At 39.0% G+C, this 14,565-nt stretch overlaps 1 protein-coding gene across 1 annotated transcript; it reads right to left on the bottom strand.

The window, feature by feature from the left end:
• Nucleotides 1–3,679: 3,679 nt before the first annotated feature.
• On the bottom strand, nt 3,680–4,627 carry LOC129653807 (olfactory receptor 6M1-like). The gene has a single exon (XM_055583492.1). It carries the CDS (start codon nt 4,625–4,627, stop codon nt 3,680–3,682), a length of 948 nt encoding a protein of 315 aa, XP_055439467.1.
• Between the last annotated feature and the right edge of the window lie 9,938 nt (nt 4,628–14,565).

Here is a 14,565-nt window from a genome sequence, read left to right as displayed (position 1 = left end):
GGGTCAGCTTTATACTACTTTAGTTGCAAAAGGGACTTTACAGAAGTAACTCAGGATGTGGACCTTGAATTGGTGATGTTATTGTGGATTATTTGCTTGGGCTCAGTCTAATCAAATGAGTCCTTAAAAAGGAAGAACTTTTTCCAGCTGAGTCAGAGAGGAGATGGAATAAGAAGGAGCAGAGATCTGACACATCAGAGAGAGCCTTGCCACTCTGTTGTTGGCTTTGAAGGTGGAGGAAGTGCGGGAATGAGCCAAGGACTGCAGTACCTTCTAGAAACTGGAACTAGTCCTTGGCTGATAGCCAGCAACATAATAGGGCCTTGGTCCTAAACTTCAAGGAAGTGAATTCTGTCAGCAACCCAAATGAGAAGAAAATGAATTTTCCCCTAAAGCCCCTAGAAAGGAATACTCCTTGTGGATGTTAGCTGGGTGAGATCTGTATTAGACTGTTGACCTACAGAATATAAGATAATGAATCTGTATTGTTTTAAGCTACTAATTTTGTTATGGTAGCTTAGGACACTAAGATACTAATGTTTAAAATTCCATCTTAATTAGTGTTTGACTATGAGTATGGATCAGAAAATTATATGAATGCTTCATTCCTGGTGATCTTTTTTACCTTCTTTTGATCTTTACACATTTGTCCACTGCTCCACCTTTTGATGGACAACATTCTTTTATAATATTCTGAATCCATTCTGAAGACAGCACTTTCTCTACCTGCTCTCCCATGATGGATTTCCTGCTAATTCTTAAGGTCTTCATCTTTGTCTATGAAGCTAGATGACCCAGGACCACACTGGTAGTGGCCTGTTTTGTCTTCTGATGCCTCTTGTTTTCTCCCTGTTCCTAAGCTCTCTTTTGGATGCTTGTACCCATTGCACCTGCTCAGTGATTGTGTGGACAGAGGACAGTTTACCTCTTGCCAACCCCTTCCTCTTACAAATAAGTGAATCAGGCGAGGACATCATGAACCTCATTTAGACCAATTTGATCCTCTTTTCAGAACTTTTGATTTAGAACTCAGATAATTTAAAGTAAATGTTGATATAAATAATGTATGGGGCTTCCCAGGTGGCTCAGTGGTAAAGAATCCACCTGCCAATGGAGGTGATGCAGGTTTGATCCCTGGGTGGGAAAGTCCCCTGGAGAAGGAAATGGCAACCCACTCCAATATTCTGGCCTGAGAATCCCATGGACAGAGGAGCCTGTGGGTTAAAGTCTATGGGGTTGCACAGAGTCGGACACGACTTAGTGAGTAAAAAACAACAGCTGCTGCTGCTGCCGCTAAGTCGCTTCAGTCGTGTCCGACTCTATGCGACCCCATAGACGGCAGCCCACCAGGCTCCCTTGTCCCTGGGATTCTCCAGGCAAGAACACTGGAGTGGGTTGCCATTTCCTTCTCCAATGCATGAAAGTGAAAAGTGAAAGTGAAGTTGCTCAGTCATGTCTGATTCTTAGCAACCCCACAAACTGCAGCCCACCAGGCTCCTCCGTCCATGGGATTTTCCAGGCAAGAGTACTGGAGTGGGGTGCCATTGCCTTATATCTCAAATGTTTGAATGTACCCTATATATATATATATAGTTATATATTTGTTGAATATATTTATGATTGAAATATACATATATTTGTGAACGATTGAAGCAGCCATTACTTTCTATGTGCAGAGAGAAATGCAAGTAAATAGTCTGCAGAGAAAGAAACATGAATCAGGAATGTACTAGTTTGCTGTGATGCCATAACAAATTACCACAGACTTGGTGGCTTAAAACAGCACTAATGTGTTCTGTTACAGTTCTGGAGGACAGAAATCCAAAGTCAGTTCCGCTGGGACTAAACCTGGTTTTCAGTTATGCCATACCAGAGGCTTTAGGGGAGAAAGAATTCATTTCCTGGCTTTTTTTCAGCTTTTGAAGGTGCATTCCTTGACTTATGGCTCCTTCCTCCATCTTCAAAGCCATCAGCATAGCATCTTCAAATCTCTGCTTCCATGATCACATTACCTTCTTTTGTGTGGTAAAATCTCCTCTCTGTTCTCTCATATAATGATGCTTGTGATTACAGCTAGTACCCATCTGGGCAATCCAGTATCTTCTCCCTATTTCAAGTTCTTATTCACTTTTACAAAGTGCAAAGTCCCTTTTACTTATGTGCTCTGTGTGTTACATTTGCAGGTATCAGGTATTAGGGGTTCTTCAGGGTTCATCATTCATTCAGCCTACCACAAGATATTTGGGAAAAAATCCGATAATACAGAGATTAATTAAGCCCCCCCCATCCCTGCCCCCAAGCTGGAGAGAGATTTAAAGGAAAGAGAGTATCTGCCTTGTGTTTTTTAAAGGATTTCTAGATCCTGATTCTAGCTCCTTTGCAGACCTTGCTATGTTTTACCTCCTAGGGTTTTATTAGGTATTCTTATTGTAATAAATACCCATTTTACTTAAGTTCACTTGGTTACTTTTCCCCATTTGTTTTCCCCCAACCAGGTGAAATCTAAGATATTAATTCCTCTATAGATATGACCACATTGGCCAGTTGCCACAGACGATCAGTCTAGACTGTCAGTTACTGCCCCTGAGTAATTGGTTTTCCTTTCAGTCCATCGTGTCTCAAAATCTGTTCTCACTCATCCTGATAACTTCTTGGTCTGCAGGTTTTCTAGGTAATGAGCACTGGCAGGGAATGCTCTTATTTCAGAAAAAGTGGATAACTTCCATGTTAACTTGTTTCCTGTCTTAACTTTCTTCCCATTTAATATTTCATGGTATAAGGAAGTGCTGAAGTAGCCTGGAGTTCACATATATCTGCACATACATAGTCAAAACCAGTGATGTAGTTTGCGGCAAGATGCTTAGTGAACTTCAGTTTTTTCATCTGTAAAATGGAGATAAAAATATCTGATTTTCAAGGTTGTTAAGAGGATTAAATGATATATATATATAAATATATATACATTTAAGTGCACTGTACAACACTGAGATATGTTATTCTTCTTCCTTATTTTTTTGTTGTTTTTCACAATTATTATCTGCAGTATTTGGCTGAGAGGGATGAAGCCAATAGTCTTGTGAATGATGAAATGCCCAGTTATGAGTTCACTTTTGATTACATGTGGTTTTATGTCATATACTATTTCAGTTAAGCTTATTTTAACAAAAAGGAAAAGCACAAGCTGTATTCTCCACTTTACAGAAGGAAATAAAGGTCAGAGAGGCTGTGTCACCTGCTTAAAAAAACACGTTAGGATCAGGCTTAAAATTCAGGTTTTGTGACCTTGGTTAGTATTTTGATATTCTGTGTGTGAGACAGTCCAGTAAGAGTTCAGAGCATGTTTATTTTTCTCTGTGGCTGAATTACCTCCTTTAGACCTTGATTTGTATCCAATGTGGCAGGAAGTTTTTCATTTCTTCTTACACATCTTTGATTCTATGGTCTTCAAGAATACTTTACTCCACATTGTGTCCAAGATTTTAAAGTGTCATTTTGCCTTTTTTTAAAAAATATTTATTTATTTATTAGGCGTTAGGCATGTAGGATCTTTAGTTACAGCATGTGGGATCTAGTTCTCTGACCAGAGATCCAACCTGGGCCCCCTGCATTGGGAGCACAGAGTTTTAGCCACTGGACCACCAGGCAAGTCCTGAAAGTGTCATTTTTAGGAAACAAACTTTCAAGGTTTCCTGTGCAATGAGGATATAATTTTGTTGACTGCATCTCTCAAAACATCTTTTACAGTTTCATTCCTTAGACTATAAATGAAGGGGTTCAAGAGAGGGGTAACCATTATAGTGAAGACAGCAGTCACTTTGTCAAATTGCAGGGAATGACTCTGGCTGGGTCTCACATACATGAAGATGTTGCTCCCGTAGGCAATAGAAACGACAGTGATGTGAGAAGCACAGGTGGAAAAGGCTTTCTGACGCCCTTGGGCCGAGGGGATGCGCAGGATGGTAGAGATGATGTAGGTGTAGGACACGGTGGTGATCAGCATTGAGGTCAGGAGGATGAGAGAAGACAAGAGGAAGCTTATCATCTCAAGGAAATGAGTGTCTATGCAGGCCACCTGCAGCAGAGGGGCGATGTCACAGAAGAAGTGATTAATCTCCTTATGGCAGAAGGGCAGCCTGGAAAGCAGAATAACTGGGCAGAGCACAGACAGGAAGGCCCCCACCCAGCAGCCCAGAACCAGCAGGAGACACGCCCTGCTGTTCATGATGATGGTGTAGCGCAGGGGTTTACAGATGGCCACATAGCGGTCAAAGGACATCACCACCAGCAGGATGAACTCCACGGTCCCCAGGAAGAAGAAGAAGTATGTTTGGCTGATGCAGCCTGCAAGAGATATGGTCTTCCTGTCCTTGAGGAGAAAGGATAACAGTTTTGGGGTAACTGAGCTAGTGTATGAAATATCCAGCAGTGACAAATTACTGAGGAAGAAGTACATTGGGGTTTGGAGGCGATTATCAGCCCATATTAGGGAAATGATGACACCATTTCCAGTTAGAGTGAGCATGTAAGTAAACAAGAGGACCACGAAGAGGAAAATCTGAAGCTTCCGGAGAGCAGGGAAGGCAGTCAGGATAAATTCGGTCACTGTGGTCTGATTCTGCACATCCATTGAGTGCAGAGCAAGGTGGGCAGCATGTCTCTGAAAAAATAATAAAATAGAAAGATGAAATTCAACTTAAACTTTCAACTGTCAATATCATTGCTAAGATGCAGTAGAAGAAGATCTGACTGCAGAGTCGAGGGTGATTTGTTTTCCTTCTCTCTGTAACCCTATTAAAGGGAGGACCTTGGATCAATGCCTTGAGTTCCCTAAACTCAGTATTCTCATAGTAAAAATTTTGGTTGAATAGAATTATCTTTGTGATTTCATAAAAATCTAGTCTTCATGACTTTATTCTTTTTTTTTTAATACAAATCTTCCGTTTTTCATTTTCATTTTTCTTTTTTTTTTTATTTTCATTTTTCCTAATGCTATTTTCCCAGCTAAATTCTGTGCCTCCTTAACTGAGAATCCAACCAATCAACTTGAAAAATGGAAAAAGGAAATGTTAATAAAACTGAGTTGCTTTTTTTCAAAGTTATTTCAATGTTTCAGGCATTGTTTAAATCAAAGAGCAGAGACAAAGAAAACTAGACAGTCAATGAAAGGGGACTTGTTTCTGTCTTTCCTTGCTTTCATTATCAATATTTTGTTGGGTATCAAGTTGTACCCAATTTACTTTGCTGTAATAGTAGTTGATCTCTCCATCAGGCTGCATAGGTTTTCTTTGTTTTTATTTTCTATAATGATATAAATTTTTATGTTTACACTGTTATACAACAAGTAGGTCAATGGTCTGTGTTTCATAAGTTGCAAGTGATTTCATATATTTTGAAAAATTGTTTTTGGGAAAATGGTCAATGTGGTTCTTTTTTGTTCCCTGCAATGTTGTATCCATGGCAGCATCCAGAAGAATAACAAAATTTCCCCTCCCATTTCCCAACTGATTCTTTTTTTTTTAAATTAAAATTCATTTATTCATTTTTTGGCTGCGTGGGGTCCTGGTTGCTTTGTGGATTTTTCTCTAGTCGCAGCGAGTGGGGGCTGCTCTCTAGTGTGGTGTGTGGTGACTTCTCTTGTTGTGGAGCACAGGCTCTGAGGTGTGTGGGCTTCAGCAATTGTGCTGCAGGGGCTCATTGCTCTGCAGCGAGATCTGCGTTGATCTGCAGTTCGATCCCTGTCAGGGATTGAACCCACGTCTCCTGCATTGGCAGGTGGGTTCTTTACCACTGAGCCAGCAGGGAAGCTCCCTTGCCTCCAATTGATTCTTACAGGATCTCTCACTCATCTCTTATATTCTTTTCAGCCATTTGAAGATCATGTTTGTTATTAATAGTAGTTCAAGTACAGATACAGATGGTATTTGAATCACTCACTTTTATCTCTGGAGACTGCTCAACTTTGTTGAATACCTACTGTATAGAATGCAGCTGCCTGCTGTCATTTGTTGTATAATTTTGTGACTATTCCTTAAGTATCAAGTTAAAACAAGATATTCATGAACGCTGGACTGGATTCTTTCTGGGTTTGGAGCCCACCTGGTTCCTCTTTAAAGGAGGTCAGGTTCCTTGGACTCTATCTGGGATAAGTAACTTCTAGTAACTGCCTTTTGACTTAAAGACAGTTTTTTTTTTTTTTTTGTGAACAAATTTCATTGACTTTGTGGTCCTGTAGGAATCTCTTTATTTCTATTCAACTCTCATTTATCCCACACATCTATGCATCCTTCATATTTTAATAGTAAGAGTTGTGTCTTCACCTTCTCTGTTCTAGCCAGGAAATATTGGTTTCTTAGAATTTTTAACTTTTCAGGTTGGTGAATAAACTCCTTTACAAATGCACACTTGTTTCTGTTCATCTCAGATTAATTTTTGAATGTAGTAGGATTTGAACAACTTGACTTGCTATTGAACTAATAGGAGAGCTCATTTACTTTCTCTTAATCCTGGGCTCCAATTTCCAGATCTATAAAAAAGAGTATTGATCATCTACATTTTCCTTCCAGTCTAAATAACATCTTTTGTTTTCCATAAAGGTAGTCACAGTCTCTATTTAAGCCCCATTCTTTGGGTACAAGCCCCATTCATTTTTGTATTCAATAAATAAACAGCGTAGTGGAGCTCCCTGCTTAAGCATGAGGGTGCAGCTATTCAAGATTAAACTCAGGACTGCATTTTCATGTACCAAATACAGATTTTACCATAATCTGTACCTTCCTGATGTGTGTCACCTTTTCTCTAGTTTTAAGTGTGGGATCCTTGTAGTTCTAGAAAACTGATTGTTGCCACATTAATGCTGGATGTGGGGAAGGGACCCAAAACCAATGAGTCTGATAGATCGGACCTTTCAGGGTTTAGAGGCAGGGAGCATCACAAGAAGGTAACAGCCTAGGATAAGAGAGAGCAGTTTACAATTGCAAAGTCCATTATTCCATTTCTTCGAATAACCTTCCAAATTATTATAAGGCAGTTTGTTTCACCTTCTTTTAGGCTATCAGAAGTCTTCAAAGGGTCTCACCCATTTATGCAGGGTCTTGGTACCAGAAGGAACTCTCTCTACCACAAAATATTCTAATATTCACTCCTCCCCTACTGCTCCTGCACCCAGATGATAAACTTCCAAACTATTTACTAAAGCAAGAAATAGTTTCTGGGTGAACCAGTGTCCCATCACTTCATGGAAAATAAATGGGGAAACAGTGGAAACAGTGTCAGAGTTTATTTTTTGGGGCTCCAAAATCACTGCAGATGGTGATTGCAGGCATGAAATTAAAAGACGCTTACTCCTTGGAAGGAAAGTTATGACCAACCTAGATGGCATATTGAAAAGCAGAGATATTACTTTGCCAACAAAGGTCCATCTAGTCAAGGCTATGGTTTTCCCAGTGGTCATGTATGGATGTGAGAGTTGGACTGTGAAGAAGGCTGAGTGCCGAAGAATTGATGCTTTTGAACTGTGGTGTTGGAGAAGACTCTTGAGAGTCCCTTGGATTGCAAGGAGATCCAACCAGTCCATCCTAAAGGAGATCAGTCCTGGGTGTTCATTGGAAGGACTGATGTTGAAGCTGAAACTCCAATACTTTGGCCACCCCATGTGAAGAGTTGACTCATTGGAAAAGACTCTGATGCTGGGAGGAATTGGACGCAGGAGGAGAAGGGGACGACAGAGGATGAGATGGCTGGATGGCATCACCAACTCGATGGAAGTGAGTTTGAGTGAACTCTGGGAGTTGGTGATGGACAGGGAGGCCTGGCGTGCTGCAGTTCATGGGGTCGCAAAGAGTCGGACACGACTGAGTGACTGAACTGAACTGAACTGAACCAGTGTTAATGTTATTGAGGTTTAGTACAGTAGTAGAATTGAGCACACTTTGTAGAGTAGACATGCTTTGATAGTACCTTTAATTTGTAGGTCACCATCTTCATCACCAACAACACTGGATACTGATAAGTATCATAACAGAATACTGTGGGTTCTCATGAAGCTTCCTCTCATCTATTCTACTGTTTCTTCCATTTATCTATTTCACCACTGCCATAATGTTTTCCAATTGCCTATATAGTCTTTGATGACCCTGATATGAGCTTGAATTCCCTTTTATTGTAAAATGTGAATAACTTGGTATCTTTAAAGCATTATGCCATTCTTCAACAATAAAAATATGAGATGTTCAAATACAGAGTTGATATTTGCCATGATTGCCATAGGATTACATAACTATGGAAAAACAGATCTTTATATTCTGTTGTATTTTGGTCAAATAAACTTCTATGAGAAGAACTAAAGATATAGCATTGCTCTCATTTTTGGAGTCTCTCAAGTTCACGATAGTGAAGAAAACCTGGGTTTGTGTTAGCTTTGTCCCGATGATCTCTCTGCCCTCAGGACCCCATCGTGTCCAGGAGGAAAGGTTCTGGACCATGACAACCTTTGTATAGCAATTTAGTTACAACCTTGCCAAATGAAGATTTTCTTTTGGGGACCATTTTTCTCATTACCATTTCTGTGGATTGTTGCAAAACTGCATAAAATTGCACATTTCAAGAATCCAATTCAGTCAGGAACTTGTGGAACGATGGAAAGAGCCTAGTAGGTATCAAAATTGGAGAACCTGTGTTATAGTTTTTATTTGGCCATGGAGGGCTTTGAGATCTTTCATAAGACTCTTTCATAAACTACCTGAGTTTTATTTTCCTCCTCTCTAGAATGAGTTATAGTCCTAATGGCAGATTGATAGTCCTAACACAGGAGATATCGCAGCAATTTATACATACTTTGTGTTCAACAGATATTTAAGAAGACAGTGATGGGGAAGGATGACAGAAAAGGACTAAGATGTGTGTAGGGGGGATGGGGAGATCTGTGCTGCTATCAGGAAAATATGAAAAAGTTTAGTTGTAGCTGAGGGACATTAAACACATGAATTTACATAATTATGGGAAAGCTATCACCTTTGGCTTCTGTCATAAGTAATTTTTTTTGCAAAGCAGTAATTGGAATTTAACTCATAAAATATACATATAAACAAATTTACTAAGACCTAGATGCTTAAAATACAAATATGGATAAATGCATAATAAAATATACTTACATCTTCCTGAATGTAGAACTTGTGGCATTTTCTTCATTCAATTATCAGAAATTTTGTTTTTCTTCTTATGCCTTCCATCCATTATCCTTTAAATTTTTTTTATTGCTTTGATTTTGAATTTCATATAAATCCCTTTGTCTTACTCTGAAACTCTTCCCCATATCGTACACATCCCTTTTCTCAAAAACACACCAAATGGTTATTCAGTTTTTGCTAAAGTACATCATCTGCTTCATTTGAATAAAAAAGTGTCCTTTTATAAGCTCTGATTACTTTCTTCAGTTTTTTTTAATTGTTATAGAAAAGTCTAAGTTTTGACTTGTACTAAGTCAAAGCATTACGTTATCACTTAATCTTTTTTAATACACATATTTGGTATCACATTTTTGCCAAAATGGCAAAATGATGACTTTGATGATGACTCAGAAAGTTAGACCCAGTGAATTAAGAGCAGGTCTTCTGACTTCTGGTTTATACTTCTGACAAAAAGACTGGAAGTCTTTCTTCCCAAATCTCCCAAATTTCAGATCTTGTTTTTCAATATAGAAAGGTAATAACCCGACAATTTGGTTAATTTCTGTACCTTCTGTGGATCTATTCAGAAACTTGGAACTATTCAAAACCACAGACTGTCAGGTTAGAAGAGAACTAAAGGGCGTATGAGACAGTCTGGTGCTACAACCTCCTGCCCTGCCTCTGTCGTCTAGTGATGTGAAGCTCTCTGTTTCCTCTATTTCTCATTCTGCTTTACTGGTTTTGGTTGTTAGAAGAAACTTATATTTGCATTCACTGAACTACCTTTCTAAATTTTCATCACTTTGTTTAGTCACTCCTGTTCATTCAGCTGGCATATTGCGACTTGATTTTGGACATATCCACCTTATTTGCTTTCTTTAGGAAATGATGTTGTTTTGTGATTTGTAAAGTGATTACAACTAGAACTGTGATATTTAAAGATTTTTTAAAATTTACCATTAGAGGTTTGGTTTAGAATGGCTCTTGGGATTCTGGCATTAAAAAAGGTTAATTATTATTATCGCAGTCTTGGGATATTAGAACTGAAGTTACTAATCACAGAAAGTTAAAGTCTCTTGAGAGACTGTCTTGGGTGCTTATTTTATTTATCTAAAGAAAAGCTTAGACATCTGATTTAAATTTTCAGTGAACTAGATACTTGGAAAACTTAAAAAATATAATGTGTTTAATAAGTTTTAAGATGCTTGTCAAAATGAGATTACTTTTGAGAAGGTGTATGTACATATTTAAAAATTTATTGAGATAAGATTTATAGACAGTCAACATGTTTAAGTATATAATTTGTTGAACTTTGACAAATGTACACAGTTACCTAGCCACCATTACCAGTACAACATTGGTTTAACATTACCTTAAACATTTTTTGTGACCTTTTGCAAGTAAATGCTTTTCCCTCCATACCTCAGCACCTGACAACCACTGATGTTTTCTGTCAGCATAATTAGAATTTTCTAGAATATTATATAAATGCAATCTTATATTGTTTATGAACCATGTATCTTGATAAGATGTTAATATCCAAAACATAGGAGGAACTTATGTATTGCAATAGCAAGTACATATATATTTGCTAAATAAATATTATTTATATATGTATTATTTGCTAAATAAATAATATAACTATATATATGTATTTGCTATTGCAATATATAAGTTCCTCATGAGTTTTGGATGTTAACATCTTATTAAGATACATGGTTCATAAATATTTCTCCTGTTGCATAGATGGCTTTTCACTTTGTTGATTGATGGTCCTCCCATGGGCTTTTTGGGTTGTTGTCTTCAGTTCAGTTCAGTTCAGTTCAGTCGCTCAGTCGCGTCCGACTCTTTGTGACCCCATGAATCGCAGCACGCCAGGCTCCCTGTCCATCACCAACTCCCGGAGTTCACCCAGACTCACGTCCATCGAGTCAGTGATGCCATCCAGCCATCTCATCCTCTGTCGTCCCCTCCTCTTCCTGCCCCCAATCCCTCCCAGTTGTTGTCTTAGCAATTGTTAACTGTCATTGTGTTGGTGGGAGTGTCATTTAGCATGCTAATGAATTATAATGACCATATGATGAGGGTCAAGATCAAAACTTCCACCAGCTTGGGCCTAGTTAGTTCTAACCATTGTTTTCCTCTTTGCAGCTTCCTCTTGAAATTTAGATAAGAATAGTTGGTTTCCACTTGAGCGAAGGACCAGGTGTATAATTCTGGGATGATAGCCTTGGCAACGACTTGTGTTGGGCTTCTAACTTCAGAACTATAAGATAAAAAATTTGTATTCTTTTGAACTGCTAATTTTGTTATGGAAGTATTTGGACACTAAGTAACTTTCAAAATTCTTCTTAATGAATGTCTGATTATGAGTACAGAGCAGAAAATTATGTGGACGCTTCATTCCTGGTGATATTGTTTTACTTTCTTTTGATCTTTAAACATTTGTCCACTGGTTTATTTTTTGATGGCCTATGTTATTTTATAACATATTATAGTATTTGAATCCATTCTGAAGATAGCACTTTCTCTGCTTGCTCTCCCATGAGGGTTTCCTGCCAATTCTTAAGGTCTTCATCTTGTCTACGAAGCTAGATGACCCATGACCAAACTGGTAGTGACCTATTTTGATCTTCGAGATGCCTCTTGTTTTCTCCCTGTTCCCAAGCTCCCTTTTTAGATGCTTGTCCCCATTGCACCTGCTCAGTGGCTGTGTGGACAGAGGGCAATTTACCTCTTGCCATACCCTTCCTCTTACAAAAAGAGAACTGGGGAAGACATCATCTCACTTCAGTGAGACCAATCAGACCATTCACTTCAGTGAACCATTCAAGGAATTTGGATTTAGAATACAGGTAATTTAAAATACATATCCTAAAATAAAATAGAGAATTCCTTGGCGGTCCAGTGGTTAAGATTCGGCACTTTCATTGTTGTGGGCCCAGGTTCAATCCCTGGTCCAGAAAGTAAGATCCTGCAAGTTGTGCAGCACAGTAAAAAAAAAAAAATCCATGTAAATTGTATATATCTCAATATATTTAAATGTATTCAGTATACATGCATATATATTGAATATACCTATGATGGATTTTTTTTAGCCATGCCATACAGCATGAGGGATCTTAGTTGCCTGACCAGGGATCAAACCCGTGCCCACTGCAGTGGAAGTATGGGGTCCTAACCACTGGACTACCAGGGAATTCCCTGAAATATATATTTGCAAATGACTGAAGCAGCCATTATCTTCCATATGCACAGAGAAATGGAAATAAATAGTCTGCAGAGAGAGAAACATGAAACGGGTAGGTACTAGTTTGCTGTGATGCTACAGCCAATCACTACACGGTGGCTTCAACAACACTAATGCGTTCTGTTACAGCTCTGGAGACAGAAATCCACAGTCAGTTTCAGTGGGCCTAAACCTGGGCATTGGCTGGGCCATGCCAAGGGCTCTATGGGAGAAAGAATCCTTTGCTTTGCTTTTTCAGCTTTGAGATGTACATTCCTTGGCCTGTGGCTCCTTCCTCCATCTTCAAAGCTAGCAGCACAGCAACTTCAAATCTCTGCCTCTGTGATCACATTACCTTCTTTTGTGTGGTAAAATCTCCCCTCTCCTTTCTCATAAAATGACACTTGGAATGACAGTTAGTACCCACCTGTGTAATTCAAGACCATCGCCCTATCTCAAGATCTTTAATTTGAATCCCTCCTGCAGAATCCCTTTGCCATATACATTTTATATGTTACTTAGATTCACAGGATCAGCGATTAGGTCTGGGTATCTTTCAGGGCCGTCATTCAGCCTGCTACAAGATATTTGGAAAAAAACAGTAACATAGAGACCAAATGACCCCTGAGAAAGCTAGAGAGAGATCAGAGATTCTGAGGGAAGTGGGTGTCTGCCTTGCATTTTTAAGGAGTTCTAGCTACTAATATTACCCCACTCCAGTACTCTTGCCTGGAAAATCCCATGGACGGAGGAGCCTGGTAGGCTGGAGTCCATGGGGTCGCAAAGAGTCGGACATGACTGAGCGACTTCACTTTCACTTTTTCACTTTCATGCATTGGAGAAGGAAATGGCAACCCACTCCAGTGTTCTTGCCTGGAGAAATCCCAGGGACAGCGGAGTCTGGTGGTCTGCTGTCTATGGGGTCGCACAGAGTCGGACATGACTGAAGTGACTTAGCAGCAGCAGTTACTAATATTTGTCCTTAGCAGGTCTTGCGGTTTCTTACCTTCTGAGGTTTTATGTGGTATTCTTGATTATTATTATGATAAATACCAATGTTACTTAAGCTAGCTTGATTACTTTTCTGCTTTTATTTTCCCCAACCAAATGCATCCTAGAACATTTATTCTTCTGTAGATGATGACCACTTTGGCCAGTTGCCACAGACGATCAGTCTGGACTCATTGTCCATTACTGCCTCTGAATAACTGGTTTTCCTTTCAACACATTGCCTCTCACAGTCTGTTCTCACTCATCTGATACTCCTTGGTCTGCAGGTTTTCTAGATAATTAGAACTGGTGGGGAATGCTCTTATCTCAGAAAACATAGATAACTTCTCATGTTAACTCTGTTTCCCTTAAGTTTCTTCCCATTCCACACTTCATGACACAGTGACATGCTCGAGTAGGCTAGAGTTCACATATATCTGCACACACACACACACATATATATATATATATAAATGTATATTCAAAACTAGTGATGTAAGATGCTTAATCTCAATGAATTCCAAGTTTTCTCAGCTGTAAAATGGGAAAAATGTCACATTCTCAAGGTTAAGAGGACTAAATGAGATGTATATATGTACATATTGGACCATACTGTACAAACACTGGGATATGTTATTCCTTTTCTTAGTTTGTTGTTATTATTATTATCTACAGTATCTGGCTGTCAGGGATGGAGCTAATCATCTTGAATAGTCTGCAAAGACCTGTAAAAAGTACTTATTTTTAATTGCATGTGGTTTCATTTCTTAGACCATCGTGGTTGAGCCTACATAACAGAAAGAAAAAGAAGACCCACAGACTATATTCCCCACTTTACAGATAATATATTAGGTTCAGATAGGCTAAATGTCACCTGATAAAAAAGTGATAGAGAGGGCTTAAAATCTCTGACTTCAGTGTTTTTTGTTAATCCATGAAATTCTGTGTGTGAGAAGGTCCAGTAATAGAGTTCAGAGCATGTTATTTCCTCTGTGGCTGAACTGCCCCCTCTGGACTCTGACCACAATACTTTGCAGCTGGTGTGGCACATAGTTCTTCCATCTCTTTGCACACATGTTCGATTTTATGGTCTTCAAGCATGCTTTACTCCACATTGTGTCTAAGACGTGAAAATGCCATTCTTAGCAAACAAACTTTCAAGGATTCCTGTGGAATTATGTT

The sequence above is a fragment of the Bubalus kerabau genome, chromosome 5 (assembly GCF_029407905.1).
Source record: "Bubalus kerabau isolate K-KA32 ecotype Philippines breed swamp buffalo chromosome 5, PCC_UOA_SB_1v2, whole genome shotgun sequence".
NCBI lineage: Eukaryota > Metazoa > Chordata > Mammalia > Artiodactyla > Bovidae > Bubalus > Bubalus kerabau.
The sequence above is the reverse complement of the archived record's forward strand: the minus strand, read 5'-3'. Positions and strand labels throughout refer to the sequence as shown.

Excerpts from the sequence above, each read along its gene's own strand:
- LOC129653807 (XM_055583492.1), bottom strand. The coding sequence starts at position 4,627 with ATGGATGTGCAGAATCAGACCACAGTGACCGAATTTATCCTGACTGCC.